The 14,458-nt window shown below is 46.9% G+C and overlaps 1 protein-coding gene across 1 annotated transcript in view; it reads left to right on the top strand.

Annotated features, from left to right (window-relative positions):
- The window catches only part of CD82 (CD82 molecule), a 78,809-nt gene extending 66,827 nt beyond the window's left edge, over window positions 1–11,982 (top strand). The window contains exons 6-9 of the mRNA XM_027837827.1: window positions 4,011–4,118; window positions 8,326–8,529; window positions 8,693–8,776; window positions 10,610–11,982. Of these exons, the coding sequence (XP_027693628.1) occupies window positions 4,011–4,118; window positions 8,326–8,529; window positions 8,693–8,776; window positions 10,610–10,687 (474 nt within the window). The 3' untranslated portion in view covers window positions 10,688–11,982. The remainder of the gene's footprint in view (window positions 1–4,010; window positions 4,119–8,325; window positions 8,530–8,692; window positions 8,777–10,609) is intronic.
- Window positions 11,983–14,458: the final 2,476 nt, after the last annotated feature.

Below are 14,458 nucleotides of genomic sequence, written 5' to 3'. Positions count from 1 at the left end.
GTGTGTGTGTGTGTGTGTGTGTGTGTGTGTGTGTGTGTGGGAGCCGGTATCAGCAGTGTAAGGAGAGGCCTGTTCTTAATGCTTGAATAGGACAGAGTCTTTGCCCTGAATCCATCAAGCATGTAGTAGGCACCTACTGTGTGCCAGGCACTAGGTAATGGTAATACAAGACAAAACTAAAACATTCCCTGACCTCAAGGAGTTTACATTTCTTTTGGGGAAACAGCATCTCCCTTATAAGAAATGTAAACTCCTTGAGGTCAAATAAATAAATATACACACACACATACATGTGCATGCATATATGTATACATGCATACATATGTACAGAATGTATAGTCAGTCAACAACAAGCATTTATTAAGTACTTACTGTGTGCCAGGCACTGTGCCAAATGCTATAGATACAAAGAAAGGCAAAAACATGGTTCTTGACATCAAGGAAGTCATCAAGGAAGTCTAATGGGGGGAAGGGGGCAAAGGAAGACAATACGTAGACAGTGGTTCACATACAAGACACATACCTGTACTCATAGAAGGTGATCTTAGGCCAAAGGCCTTTGCAATGGGGAGGGGCTGGGAAAAAGGAGAGCCTTGTAGGAAGCCTGGGCAACTTAGGAAGGGAGGGAACCAGAGGCTGGGGAGAGTAGGAAATGCCTTCTCCAGAAGGTGAGCAGTGAGGAAGACGGGGGATTCTGAGAGGCAGAGAAGGGGGATAGACATGGGGACGGCCAATGTGGAGGAAACAAAGATGGTGGACAGAGCATCGTGGGGTTGGATGGTAGAGCAGTTGGAGGCGAGTAAAACCATCAAGGGAAAAAGAAGATTGCAGTCTTATTTGTGAACTCAGGTCTATTTCTAAATTAACTGATGCTGTAGCAGTAGGTGATAAATGAATGGTATACTGAAACCAGTCCTGGAGACCTGGGTTCAAGTCCTGGCTCTTTGACCTTCCACAACTCCTGACCTCTGGCTTCCTCATCTGTAAAATGGAAATAACTACATTTACACTAGCTCCTTCACAAGGTTGTTGAACCTCAAATCACTACAGGAATGTGGAGGACAAAGGAGGAGAAGGAGGAGGAGGAAGAGGAAAAGATTATTTTTTTGAGCCGGTTAGGTGACAAAATTCATTGCATGCTGTACCTGGAATAAAGAAGACATGAGTTCCAATCCAGACTCAGATACTTGCTAGTTATGTGACCCTTGACAAAGCACTTAATCCCTGTGTACTTCAGTTTCCTCATCTATAAAATGAAGATAATAATAACATCTATCACCAAGGGTTTTTGTGAGGATAAAATGAAATAATATTTGTAATATTTGTAAAGTGCTTTGCAAACCTTAAAGCACCATATAAGTGCTAGTTTATTGTTATTATTACAGCTACTAAGTGCCGTGAGAGTGCAGAGGAGGGAGGGATCTCCATGTGTTAGACTGGGACAGTCAACAAAGGCCATAGCAAGGTGGAGGTAGCATGTGAGCCCTGGGTGAGACCATCTCTTCTCACCTCTCAGACAGAACTAGGGATCCCTTCAGTGGGTTTATGTGCATTCTCAGCCCCCTCCTATTGCAGTATTCTCAGCTATGTATGGTCCCCTTGCTCCTTAATGCTGGGGTTCCTGGGGAGCCATTGCGGCTCAAAGTGGCCAATGGTGGTGTCAGAGAGGCTTGAACCCTCCCCTCCTGTAGCCCGTGGCCTGTTGTAGAGTCTTTGGTGGGAACTACTCTGCCTCCATCACCCTGTGTTGTTTCAGGGTCCCTGAGGCTGTGAAATGGGGAAGTTGGGGCTTACTCTGTGCCCACACCTGGGGTATAAATAAAGAATTTAATCTAGAACATCAGAGTTAAAGGCCTGAAGGGAATCTAGACCATGAGAGGGAAGGGTGAGCCCAGGCGTATCAAACTGAGAAGGTAGGAAGGACTCTCTAAGAGGGAGTACTATAGAGGCCCGCATGTGCATTGTTGGGGAGAAGCACCCTACCATGTTCTAGGCAGAGCAGCCTCAGAATCAGGAGGATCTGGGTTCCAGTCCTGCCTCTGACAACTGAGATTGAGAGCAGGTGCTGATTCCCCTTGTTGGGGACATTCCTCACTGGAGGAGATCCTTACATCAGTGAGTGAAGTACTGTGCTAAATGCCGGGGATAGAAAGACGAAATGAAATGATCTTGTACTCAAGGGGCTGACATATTACTGGGATGAAAAGCTTGAACAGAGATAAGGAAATACAAATTAATTTCAGTGCAGCAGTTGTTTCTGGGGGAAGCGGGAGAGACCCCTTTAATGTAGGAAGATTCTTGGGACTGGGCCATGAAGGAATGGGGAGTTGGAGAGTGTGGGAGTCAGGGAGCTGTCCACGCTTGTCAGGAGCCCAGGAATGAGAAGCTGACCTGAACTGACCCACTCTTTCTGTGGCTGCTTCCTCTTGGGTTTAAATAAGTGGGAGTGGGCTGAGCCTGGGTTAGGAGCCCCCAGTCCACTGGGCTCCACTTTATCGTTGTTTAATATGGCCATAAGAAAGAAAAGCAGAAATCTTCATTTCAGCACCCTGACCCCAGAACCAGAAGGTGTGGATACTTTTTCTGTTCAGGGATATGAAATCCCCCAGCCAGGAGCCTCAGTTTCTCCTTTTGCCCCCTCGTGTTTCTGAAGAAGGAAAGGGACTCATGGGGGGCACCCCCAGCCCCCAGAGTCTCTGGCCAGGCAGGTTCTGCAGCATGCTCAGGGGGCCGGTTTCCACTCTAAACAAGGAAGCCAGGCCAGGTACTCAGGAGGAGGGCTCAGACAGGAGGGGCACCAAAACACTCTGGGAGACTGCTTTCTTGCAAAGCTGTGGTTCTGGAGACTCTAACCTTCCTCTCTCCCTCCCTGCAGCTTGCCTCACAATGACACCCATTTGCATACAGGTCTGTTGCCCTTTATACTGATATGTTCTTGAAAAGCTGCATGTGAATTAGGTCTTACTTTATATGTGCTTGGAGAGCCTCCTGAGTTGAATTCTTTTGTAAGGGAAATATTCACTCTCTGATTTATCATTTAAAAAAAATCATTAAAATTTTATTAATCAGATTTGTTAAAAAGTTGGGATAGTACTGAGGGAATCAGTCAGGTCTTCTATGCATAGCTTACTGTTTTTCATCCAGGCCCATGATTTCCTTGATAGGGGGAACTCCTGGTGTGGAGACTCCTTCCATGGCAATATATTGGAAACTCATCAATTGTCCTAGAGAGTTTTCTGCAACATTGAAAGGTTAGATGAATTGCCCATGATGACCCAGCCTCCCATTGGGCCATCATGCAGCTGCCCCGAGGGCAGAACCAGGAGCAGCTGGTGGCAGGTGGAGAGAGGCAGGAAACAGTCACTAACAATTAGAGAAGAAATGGGGCCCCCTGGGAGGCAGCAACTTTTCCTTTCCTGGAACTCTTCAAAGAGACGCTGGATGTCCGCCTCTCAGGCACATTACAGAAAGAGTTCTGGGATCTCCATATGGGTCAGACTAGAAGACTTCTGTAGTTCCTTCAAACTCTAGATACCCTTCAGGTATCTTTAACTCTGATGTTCTAGATTAAATTCTCTATTTATATCCAAGGCGTGGGCACAGAGGGGGTCCCTAGCCCTAATTCCATGATTCTAAAGTTCCATTTGGGTAAGCTGTTCCCCATTGAAGAAAGGACTGATGTCAATGCTATCATTGGTCCTTTCATGTAGATTTGAGAGCTTTGGGGCAGTGCTATATGATGCCCAAGGGGGGAAGTGATTCCAAGTGAGGATCTGAGGGAAGATTTCCTGGGAGAGGAGGTAATTCATGATTTGATGGGAAGGAATGTCTCATCTGACTTGGTGACGGTTTGTCAGTGTGGAAGGATGAAGCCACCTCTTTGTAACATTGACACCTCTCCCTTCTACATTAGTGCCCACCATGAGCATTTAAGGGAGGAGGAGAATTTTGAAGCAAGGCCTGGATTTCAGTTCATCTGACTCTCCTGTTCCCTTATCCCATGTCTCTAGGTGAAGGAGGAAGTGAGCACCATAGTGAGCGATCTGATTTCGAATTATGACCCTGACAACCATGAACAGAAAACTATTCAGGATGCCTGGGATTATGTACAATCACAGGTACAGTATTAGGGGAGAGGGAAGTGGAACTCGGGCATCTGGGCCTTTTTCACCCGGGGACTTGGGCCATGGATGACAGCTGTTTTGAGGCTGGGGGATGAGGGGATGGCAGGAGATTTGCCCTGGCTTCAGCAAGGGTGTACTATCCCTCATCTTCAGTCAGCCCGGGCTGGGGAATACAAGTCTTCTTGGGTCTTGGAGGGCACTGTTGGGAACCTGTATGTGTGCCAATATGGGAACATAAAGACACATGTCACTCTCCCCTTAAAAAGGAAACAAAGGCTGGAAAGAAGAGGGACATGAGGGAGAGATGAGGGGTAAGATCCAATTGGAGAATGAAATATATGATGTAGGAGGTGGCATAATAAAAAGATTCCTAGAGTGGAAGTTGGGTGGTGAAAATCCAACTCTGATTCTCAACTAACTGTGAGACCCTGGGCATGTCACTTAACCTCTTTCTGCCTCAGTTTCCTCAGCTGCAAAATGGGAATAATAATAATAGCAGCTACCCCACAGGGTTGTTGTGAGAATCAAATGAGATGATATTTGTAAAGCACTTTGCAAATCTTAAGGTTTTCTAGAAATGCAAACTCCTACTAGCTATTATCTTGGTCCTACTGGTGATAATTATCTGTGTGGCCTTGGACAAGTCACCTCCTCTCTCCTCTCTGTTAAAATAATGGGGTTAGGCTATAGGATGTTGAGCTTTAAATGTCTGATTCTAGGATTATCTCAGATTAGGAGGGAAAACTCTCAGATTAGAGTTTGGTGCTAACCTGGATTTGAATTCGGGCACTCCTCTCTGTGTGACCTTGATCATAGAACTAGAATGGAAGGGCCTTCAGAGGCTGTCTGGTTCACCCCCCTCACTTTATGGATGAGGAAACTGAGGCCCCCCCTCATTTTACAGATGAGGAAACTGAGGCCCTTCTTTATCCTATAGCCGAGGAAACTGAGGCAGCCGTCATCTTATAGATGAGGAAACTGAGGCCCCTCATTTAGGCCCCCTCATTTTACAGATGAGGGACCCTAAGGTCAAGGAATTTAGCAATTTGTCCAAGGCTGCATAGGCAGTGAATGTCAGAGGCAGGCGTTGACCCCCCCGGCTAATGATTTTTCCGATGTGCCACAGTTCATCACTCTGGGTCTCGGTTTTCTCATCTAAAATGAGAAGTTTGGGTTAAATGATCTCTCAGTTCCCTCCCAGCTCTAAATCTAGAGAGAGGCAGCTGTAGATTTCCTTCAGTGGCTTCAGGGAAGCCTGGGAGCCTGAACCACATTTAACAGCCTTAGGGCGCCCCCTGCTGGCTCCAGGAGCAAATGCACACACCCCAGGTGGGTATTGGAATGTCTGATTGAGAGAATTTCCCAGCTGACTGATTTTAGGGACCTTGTAGTCCAGTCATCTTATTTTTACAGATGACGAAACTGATGCCCAGAGAAGGAGGTGAGTTTGTCCAAGGTCACCCAGTGAATTAGCAGCAGAAAAGGGACCAGTTCATAGGAGTTAGTTGTCACTTAAACCTGACTTAGAAACCCAGATTTGTAAGGGATCATGAGGTCCATCCCTTACAAGAAGCACAAATTCCCTTTATTACATGCAGCATCCTTGAGAATCGATTATCCAGCTTTTGCCTGAAATCTTCAAGTGCTGGGGAGCTCACTACCACCTGAAGCAGACCATTCTACTTCTGAACTGTTGGAATGTTTAGGGAGCAGCACAGGATTTGAGAACTGTAGAGTTTGTTCCTGAAATGATATTTAAGTTTGCAAAGTGCTCATTTGATCCTCACAGTGACCCTGTGTGTGAGGTCAGTGCTACAGAGGTCATTATCCCCATTTTACAGGTGAGGAAACAGAGGCTCAGAGAAATTCATTGACTTGCACACGTTAATAAGGATCAAATCTAATTAACTCCAAGTTCAACTTACAATCTCTTACCCATGGCTTCCCAAAAAGCTGTATGTAAATAGAATAAATCAACACTATCATTGCTGACATGGGCATCTTCATTAATTACCCTCTTACTCCAGTCACCATGCTCTTTGATTTCCCTCTCCAAAACATTCTTCCCTGGTCATCATTCTCCTATATACATTTTCTTCCCATATAAAAATGTAAGTTCAGGGAGAGCAAGGATTCATATCCTCAGTACTTGGCTTTGCTAAGTGCTTAACAAATGATTTTTCATTATTTCATCCATCCCTCCATCCCTCCATCCATCCATCCATTCCCTCATTTCATTCATTCATTCATTCACCTATTGTTTTTTTTTGGGAGGGGTATTCCTTCACTTACTTCATTCATTCATTCACTCATTTCATGCATTTGGTCATTCATTCTCTTGCTTATTCATTCATTTAAAGGTATTAGAGGACCTTAATGTATAAGTGAATTTACATGGTGAAATCCTGTCGAGGCAATAATCACATCTTAATCTGTACTTTTAAGAGTCAACTTGGTTGTTCAGATATCAGGTTTGCCTGAAATCTTGGCATGCCAATTATATTAAATTCCTTTAAAAGAAAAGTTAAGGACAAAGAAGTAATAATAACTTATAATTCTTTACTTCTTTAAATAACTTTTCTTCCAACTGTTTTAATGGCAAGTATAAAACATCTGTAAGTACTATGATAAATGAGCGAATGAGAAAACATTTATTAAGTGCTTGCTGTAGGCCAGACATCATGCCCATTTCACAGATGAGCAGCTGAGGCAGTTAGCCCTGCTGGACTCTGTAAAATGTCAGAGTTTAGGGGCCGCCAGGTGGTGCAGTGGATAGAGCACTGGCCCTGAAGTCAGGAGGACCTGAGTTCAAATCCGGCCTCAGACCAAACACTTGACACTTACTAGCTGTGTGGCCCTGGGCAAGTCACTTAACCCCAATTGCCTAAAGATAAAATAAAATAAAGTAAAATTTCAGAGTTTAGGCACAGGTCTCTTGGCTTAGCTCCTTGTTTATAAGGCTTGTGCCTTCTCCATCACCAGGGGTTCTTTCCAGTGCTGGAAAATCCTCCCTCGCAGGGAAACTGGCTGTAGTTCTTAGCCTGGTTAAGAGAAGGGAGGCAGAGTACGGCGAGCTGAGTGCTCACTGTTTGATCCGAGGCAAACTGAAGAATCTCAGGGTCGGAGCCTTAGGGGTCATCAAGTGAGGCACTGTTATATGGTAGAGAGAGAATTGGAATTAGGATCAGGGAACTGGACTTAATTCGTGGCTCTGTTACTCTGTCCCTTTTCTGGGCCTCAGTTTCCTTACCTGTAAAATGAAAGAACTGGACTAGATCACGTCTAGGCTCCCTTCCAACTCTAGATTTTATGACTCCTCTGACAGTGCCCCTGAGCTGCAAAGGTACCTGGTCCCCACGGAGTCCTCAAGGCTTGGCATTCCTCCGGTTGGCGAGGGTGCTCTAACACTGCTGCTGCCCCAGCCAGACTCATCTTGACGCTAGCTTCAAGGGTCGTTGAACCAACCTCCAAAGTGAAATGAGCCAGCATGGCGTCAGTCCCTGGGGACTGTGTCTCCCTATATAGCCAGGGAAATAGCCGTAGCTCCTCACTGAAGTGGGCGGTGTTGTTGCTCCTAGCCCAGGCAGGAAACTCCCCCTTTTTCCTGGGAGAGGAACCCCGGAGGAGGTGGCTGATGTGCTCCTGACTCTGCCTTTGATGTTTGACATCAAACTCACAGAAACGTAGAACGGTGGAACTGGAAGGAAGGGCCTATGAAAGGGAGAATGTCCGAACTGGAAAGGACCTTAGAACAGGGAATGGCAGAGCTGGAACGGACAGGAAAACACAATGTCAGCACTGGGAGGGATCTTAGAACACAGAGTGTCAGAACTATAAAGGGTTTGAGAACGTAGGATGTCAGATACAGACGGCACCTTAGAACAGAGTGTCACAGCTGGGAGGAACCTTAAAGCATAGAATTTCAGGACTGGGGAAGGCCTATCAGAACTGGAAGGGTCCCTAGAATTAGAGCTGAGAGGGACAGGGAACATAGAATGTCAGAGTTTTGGAGGGACGGGAGAACGTAAAATCAGAGCTGAGAAGGATCTTAGAAGAGGGAACGTCAGAACTAGAGAAGGGATTGCTGACCCGAGTGGATAAGTGCCTGGCCCAAGGTCGCACACCTGGTACATTGAAGAGCCAACCTCAAATGCAGAGCTCTAACCTCCCCATGTTCCTTCTTTGTGTGTGCTGGTGACAGGTGTCGTGCTGTGGCTGGACCAGCTACCTTAACTGGACGGCTAATGTCAACCTCATGAATAGGACAGAGGTCACCTACCCGTGTTCCTGCAGCAACACGTCATCATTTGATATAAATGAGGAGGACTTGATCAGGAATGGCTTCTGCACGCTCTCCAATAATACCCAGGTCAACGATCCTGACATGTGGCCTGTTTACACCAAGGTGGGTAAAGGGTTTGACTGCGAATGGAGCCTTGGGGGCCTCCCCTTGACACTCACTCTTTCCCCAAATCGTGGGAGGAATTGAACTTTTCTAAGGGGCCGGGTCTTCCCCTGCCCTTCCTCTTCCTCATCCTCTATGATGCAGCTGGATTTTTACCATGCAGGGTTGCATGGAGAGGGTGCAGAAATGGCTACAGGACAATCTCGGCGTCATTCTCGGAGTCTCTATTGGAGTAGCAGTCATTGAGGTAGGTTTCTCTTGCCTCATCCTCCTCCAGGGATGCCCACCTGAGACGGTGTGGTGGGTGGTAGAAGGAGGAAGTGTGTGTGGGGGGTGGGATCCATGGAATGAATTGCCTTCTCTAGTGTGGCCCAGGGGAAGGAACACCGGCTTTGGAGTCACAGGACCTTCTCCTACCCCTTCCTTTCTCTGGGGGTTGGACGAACAACGTCTACGGCCTCTCTTTCCCACTCTGAGTCTCTGACCCTAAAATCTTCCCTTTTGCCACCGTGGTCTGTGAGCTGTCTGAATTCACTCAGCTCCACTGTTCTTGGCATCCTTGGCCATTCTGGCCCTGGCCCATTCTTGGGATTCCTGACTTGTTCCCACATTCCTGCTGGGCAGAAATTCTGGAGCTCATTTCTCCAGGAAAAATGTGGCAGCAATAGAGAAAAGAATTTTGGGGTCAGAGGACCAGGGTTCAGATCCCAGCTCTCCTGATGATTAGCTGTGTGACCTTGGGCAAATCCCTGCCCCTCTCTGGGAGTCATTTTCTCCTCTGTGAAATGAGTTGAGGGCAGACCAAAGCCCCTCCTAGTCTGAAATCCTACACTGTCCCCACTCCCCACCGCAGATAAACCCTTAATCATCTAGTTTGGCCAATCTAAATTCATCTTGGGATAAAGTCCTGCTAGATATCTCTGATGGGAAAACATAATGTGATATCGTGGGAAGAGCTCCTGATTGGTACTCAGAAGACCTGAGCTTTGTCGCTAATGAATCTAATAACCTTGGGAAAGTCTCTTTGAACCTCAGTTTCCTCATCTGTGAATTTTGGGATAATAAGCCCAGCCTTGCCCTATCTCATTTGGTTGCTATAAGGAACAATAAATTGACTAAGTAGAAGGTGCTTTGTAAACAATAAAGTGTTTAATGAGCGTATGGGATGTTACTGATGGGAAGAAGTCAGGCGAAGGGAGGATGGGGGATGGGATGCAACTGGGAATTTGAACCAAATTCTGATCCCCGTGCCAAAACTGACTTGGTTAATTGGCTAACAGAAACACATTAAAAAAACAAAACCTAACTAAAATTCCATTCCTTCTCCCCTTAAAGCAACCACTTTGAATTAGAACAAAATCTGTGACATCTTTCTAATGATCAGTAGGACTTCCCTGAGAGTTATTCTAAGTCCCAGCCAGCCAGGAAAGGTTCAGGGAATGGGCTGGTAATGGCGAGGACCAGCCCTGAGACATTCCAAAGGATTCTCTCCAGGCTGCCCACAGGGTGAAGATTTTTGACTCTGAATTCCTGGAGGGAAGGGCCCATTTTTTAAAATTTTTTTTTTCCCCTTACTTTGTATCTCAAATGCTTAGCACGGTGCCTGGCTCAGAGTAAGCACTTATTCACTAATTGATAAAATATTTGAAACCTAGAAACTCCTAATTCAATTCAAAGGATCATGAGATCATAGATTTGGATCTGGAGGAGACTTTAGGGGTCATTGAATCCAAGCCCCTTATTTGACAGATGAGGAAACTGAGGCCCGGTGAAATGACTCGCTTAAAGTCATACAGGTTGGTAGAAAACGTCCCAAGTAGGATTCAAAACTGAGTCCTTTTACTTCAGATCCTCTTGCCAGACTCCCTTAAACAGAACACACACCCCTTGCCCCCCAAAAGATAAGTTAAGCTGTAAGGGGGTTGTAATCTATGTGGGTGAAGACCGCAGCTCCTTGCAGTTTTAAGGATGGGTTGAACAAGAGTCACAGCCTTCTAAGCCGATATTTGGACGGATCTTAGTCTCTCGGAGGCGCTGAGACCTCTCCACATGGTCTGACCCTGTGCTTCTGTTTCTTCAGCTCCTGGGAATGATACTGTCCATCTGCCTGTGCCGACATGTCCACTCAGAAGACTACAGCAAGGTCCCCAAGTACTGAGGTGGCCCTGACTGCCTCCTGCCCCACCCTCCTGCTGTGCAGGGCTCCGGACATTCTTGCTTTCTCAGGAGCCCCCGAAGGTCCCAGCAAATCATATCCCAGCCCCCTCCCTCATTTGTGGCCTTCCCCCAAATCTGGAGGCTCCAGACCCCAGGCTCGTACTACAGGCCTTGTCTGAAGAAACACCCCTCGTTCCCCCTGGCCTGATCCCTTCCTGCCTGGTCTGTTTTCAGAACTCTTAGACGACCGCTTGGAAAGGTTTTGTCTTCCTGTTCTGGATGGAGATGGAAAGTCGACTTGCATCTTTTGTCTCCCTATCCCCCTTTGACTCTCAGCCCTGTCCTTTCCTATGTCCCCTTTCTCCCTTACTGCCTTTCAGGGTTTTCTTATTGATACAAAGAAATGATTTCCTTCACACTCCTAACCAGCCACAATTTGGCATGGGTTGTTCAGAGGAACGGGCAGTCCCTTCTCCTTCCCACAGGCTATACTGAAGTCCCACTGCCTTTCTCCTTCTCCCTGGGGGGACCATGAAATAGGGCTTGTGGCTAGGGGCTGCCAAAGGGCCATGTCTAACCCTCTCACATATGACTTTTGGAAGGATGGGCTGATTTTTCTCTAATATGACCCTACTGCTAAGGTCCTAACCTATCCTTTAAGGCCCCCTGCTCGGTGCCTAGAGGCTCAGGTTACCACCTGCCACCACCTGAGTGTCACCACTGTGCTGACTCAGCTGCCATTGGCCAAGACTTGGTACAAATTCAGTGGGGGTCACAGCTGTGCGATCAGGGGTAGGCCCTGGCAGCCAAAGAAGGGTTACCCACCTGGTGCTGCTGAATAACAGGTCTCACCAACCTAGCACCCCAACCACAAGAATGAGAGGGAGAGGGTCCTAGCTTCAGGGAGAAATCTGCCTTCCTTTTATGGTCTCCAAATACTATTTAGAGGGCACCTGGGAAGACAGCAGTGGCTGGTTATGAGTGTGAACATATGTGTACGTGTGTAAGGGGAGAGGGATGATGGGAGGGAGGGAGGGGTGGACCCTGGATCCCAACAGTCGTCTGGCAACAAAATTAGCCTGAAGTTTCTATAAGTAGTAGCTTCCTGGGGAAGCAGGAAATAAATTGGCTTCCTTCTCTAAGAAGCTAGGTCCCTTTTTCAGGTGGCAACTTCCCAGAGAGGCGGCCCAGCGCCTTGGGGTAGAGGTAGGCATTGGGAAGATTGCGTGTACAGACCTGAGAAGCTCAGAACTAGACAGGGTAGAGAGCTCAGAAATAAACTGGATTTGTAACAAATCTGATCTCAGTGGCGATGTTGTGGCGTGCTCAGGAGCTTGGCCTGTAGGCATGGGCGATCCTCAGTGGCCATTGGGATTGGGTGGAATGAAGGAGTGGCCGGCTTCCTTGGGTTAGGGGATTTGAAGCTAGAAGATCTCCTGGAGATCATGTCATTCAATCATAGCACACCAACTTCTACCTGGGAAATGTGGAGCATGATGGAGGACCACTCTAATGGTGTAATTCCTAGGATTCCTTCTGGTTCAGACCCAGTGGGGGTCAGGGCTGTATGATCAGGGCCGGGCCTTGGCACCCAAAAGACTTGCCCATGTGGTGCTGCTGAAAGACGGGTAAGACAGGGGTGGGGGGGCAAATCTAGAAAGCCACTTAGCAAGGTCCCCATAGCTTGACACAAAGGACTAGAGAGTCCAGAGACCTAAGTTTTAATCGCCACTCTAGATACTCACTATTTTTGTCACTGGATAAGTCAATCACCATCCCACCCCACAATGGGCCATTTTCTCCTAAGCTGAAGAAGATTTTGGGCCTAATTTCTTTAGGTCTCTCTCTTCTAGCTCAAACACTCCATGATTCTGATGCAGGCAGAAGATATTCTTGGGGGTAAGCAAGTGGACTGGATTTGAAATGGTAAAGCTAACACTAGTGGTGAGGGCCTGGCCCCTCAGCCATCACATCAGGGCTGAGCTAGCATTAGGCTCCCTGGGATTTCTGGCCTTTGTCCAAGTTGTAAGGGGTCTCTATGTTGCTTGTGGACCATCAGGCAACAGTTCTGTCTCATAAATTCATCAGGGAATTTAATGGCTACTTGGAAGACAGAGCTCAACCTCTCTCCCTGCCCAGAAAAGTTGAAAATATTCTACCAACCGTCAGGGGTTCCATTGAGCACTAAATGGGTGTCCATAGGATTACTAGATTGGAAGATGCCTCAGGCAACATGCGGTTCAGCCCATACCAGAACAAGAATTCCCCTTGGCAATAGCCCAAGGCTGTTGTATAATGGAAAGGGGGATCGATTCAAAGTCTGATACCCAACACCACCATTTATTACTTGTGTGACCTTGGAGGCAGCTAGGTGGTGCAGTGGATGGAGCACTGAACATGGAGTCACGCAGACCAGAGTTCAAATCCAACCTTAGACACTAGCTGTGTGACCCTGGGACAGTCACTGTCTTCCTTATTTTCTTCATCTGTAAAATAAAGGACTTGGACCGAGGTCCCTTCTAGCCCCAGATCCTCCGACCCCCAACAAGAGGGGATTCTCCCTCCAGAATGGCTACACAAGATGTATGGTGGGTTCCCTCCCAGCCTTGGTTTCCTCATCCATAAAATGGAGACAGTGCACTCTGTGCTGTCTACGTCACAAAGGCTGTTCTGAAAAAAGCACTTTGTAAAATTTAAAACACTATAGGAACGGGTTCTCTCCTGTGTGATTAGGATGACCCACCTTGCTCTTAGAGAAGGGATGAGAAAACATCGCCCTGTCTTTTCAGAGATAGGAGATCTTTGCAGAGGTGGGAAGATGGAAGGGCAAACATTTTGTACCCTACAAAGCTCAGCTGATCTGTTAGTTCATATTGCTGACCCACTTGCCCCCTTGCATTATCTTTGGAGGATGGCTTTCTGGGTAGGGGAGGAGTAAGGATATATAGGGTGTCCTAAAAGTCTTAGTGTGTTTTGAAGCTATTGGGACAACCTCTATCTGGAAATGAAGGTGATAGAAGAACGAAAGATAGGAATAATTTTTTTCCCCTCATGAAATGTGATCTTATGATGGTGTTAAAATAACAACTCTCCTGCTCAGCTTAGCCGTGAAATGACTGGGTTCCTAGTAGAGTTGGGGTATAGCTAGCAGTGGAGAGTGGAGTAGGTTTGGGGATTGAGCAAGAGGTTGACAGAGGGGAAGGATGGCATTTATGGGGGGAGGGGGCAGGGAAGAAACTGAGTTTCATCCAGACAAATGATTTATTTGGCAATGCATACAGTTGCAAAGCAAACTGGAACCAAGGCTCTCAGTAGCCAAGGACCCAGAAGCCAGGTTTCTCACAGTTTGGAGGGATTGAACAACAGGAAACACAGGCTTATAGAGATGGAGACATCTGGTCCCTCATTGTGTGTGTGTATGGGGGGGGTGGGTTGGGAAACCCTGAAGTTAGAGGGAGAGGGATTAGTTTTGTGATATTCCCTAAATCGGGTGACTTTTGGGAGGGGTGGAGTAATCTTGTAACTTAAGATCAGATGACTTGGGGAAGCTAGGTGGTGCAGTAGATAGAGGTCTGGCCTTGGAGTCAGGAGGACCTGAGTTCAAATCCGGCCTCAGACTCTTGATACTGACTAGCTTGGGCTTAACCCCGATAGCCTCACACACACACACACACACATACACAAAGGCAAAAAAAAAAAAAGATCAGATGACTTAAAGGCAGTTGAAACTTACCTTCGCAAAATGGCAGATAAAAGCAAAATGGAGTTACTT

The sequence above is a fragment of the Vombatus ursinus genome, unplaced genomic scaffold (genome assembly GCF_900497805.2).
Source record: "Vombatus ursinus unplaced genomic scaffold, bare-nosed wombat genome assembly UNPS02014822.1, whole genome shotgun sequence".
Classification (NCBI taxonomy): Eukaryota; Metazoa; Chordata; class Mammalia; order Diprotodontia; family Vombatidae; genus Vombatus; species Vombatus ursinus.
This window is presented reverse-complemented; position numbering and strand designations above follow the sequence as displayed.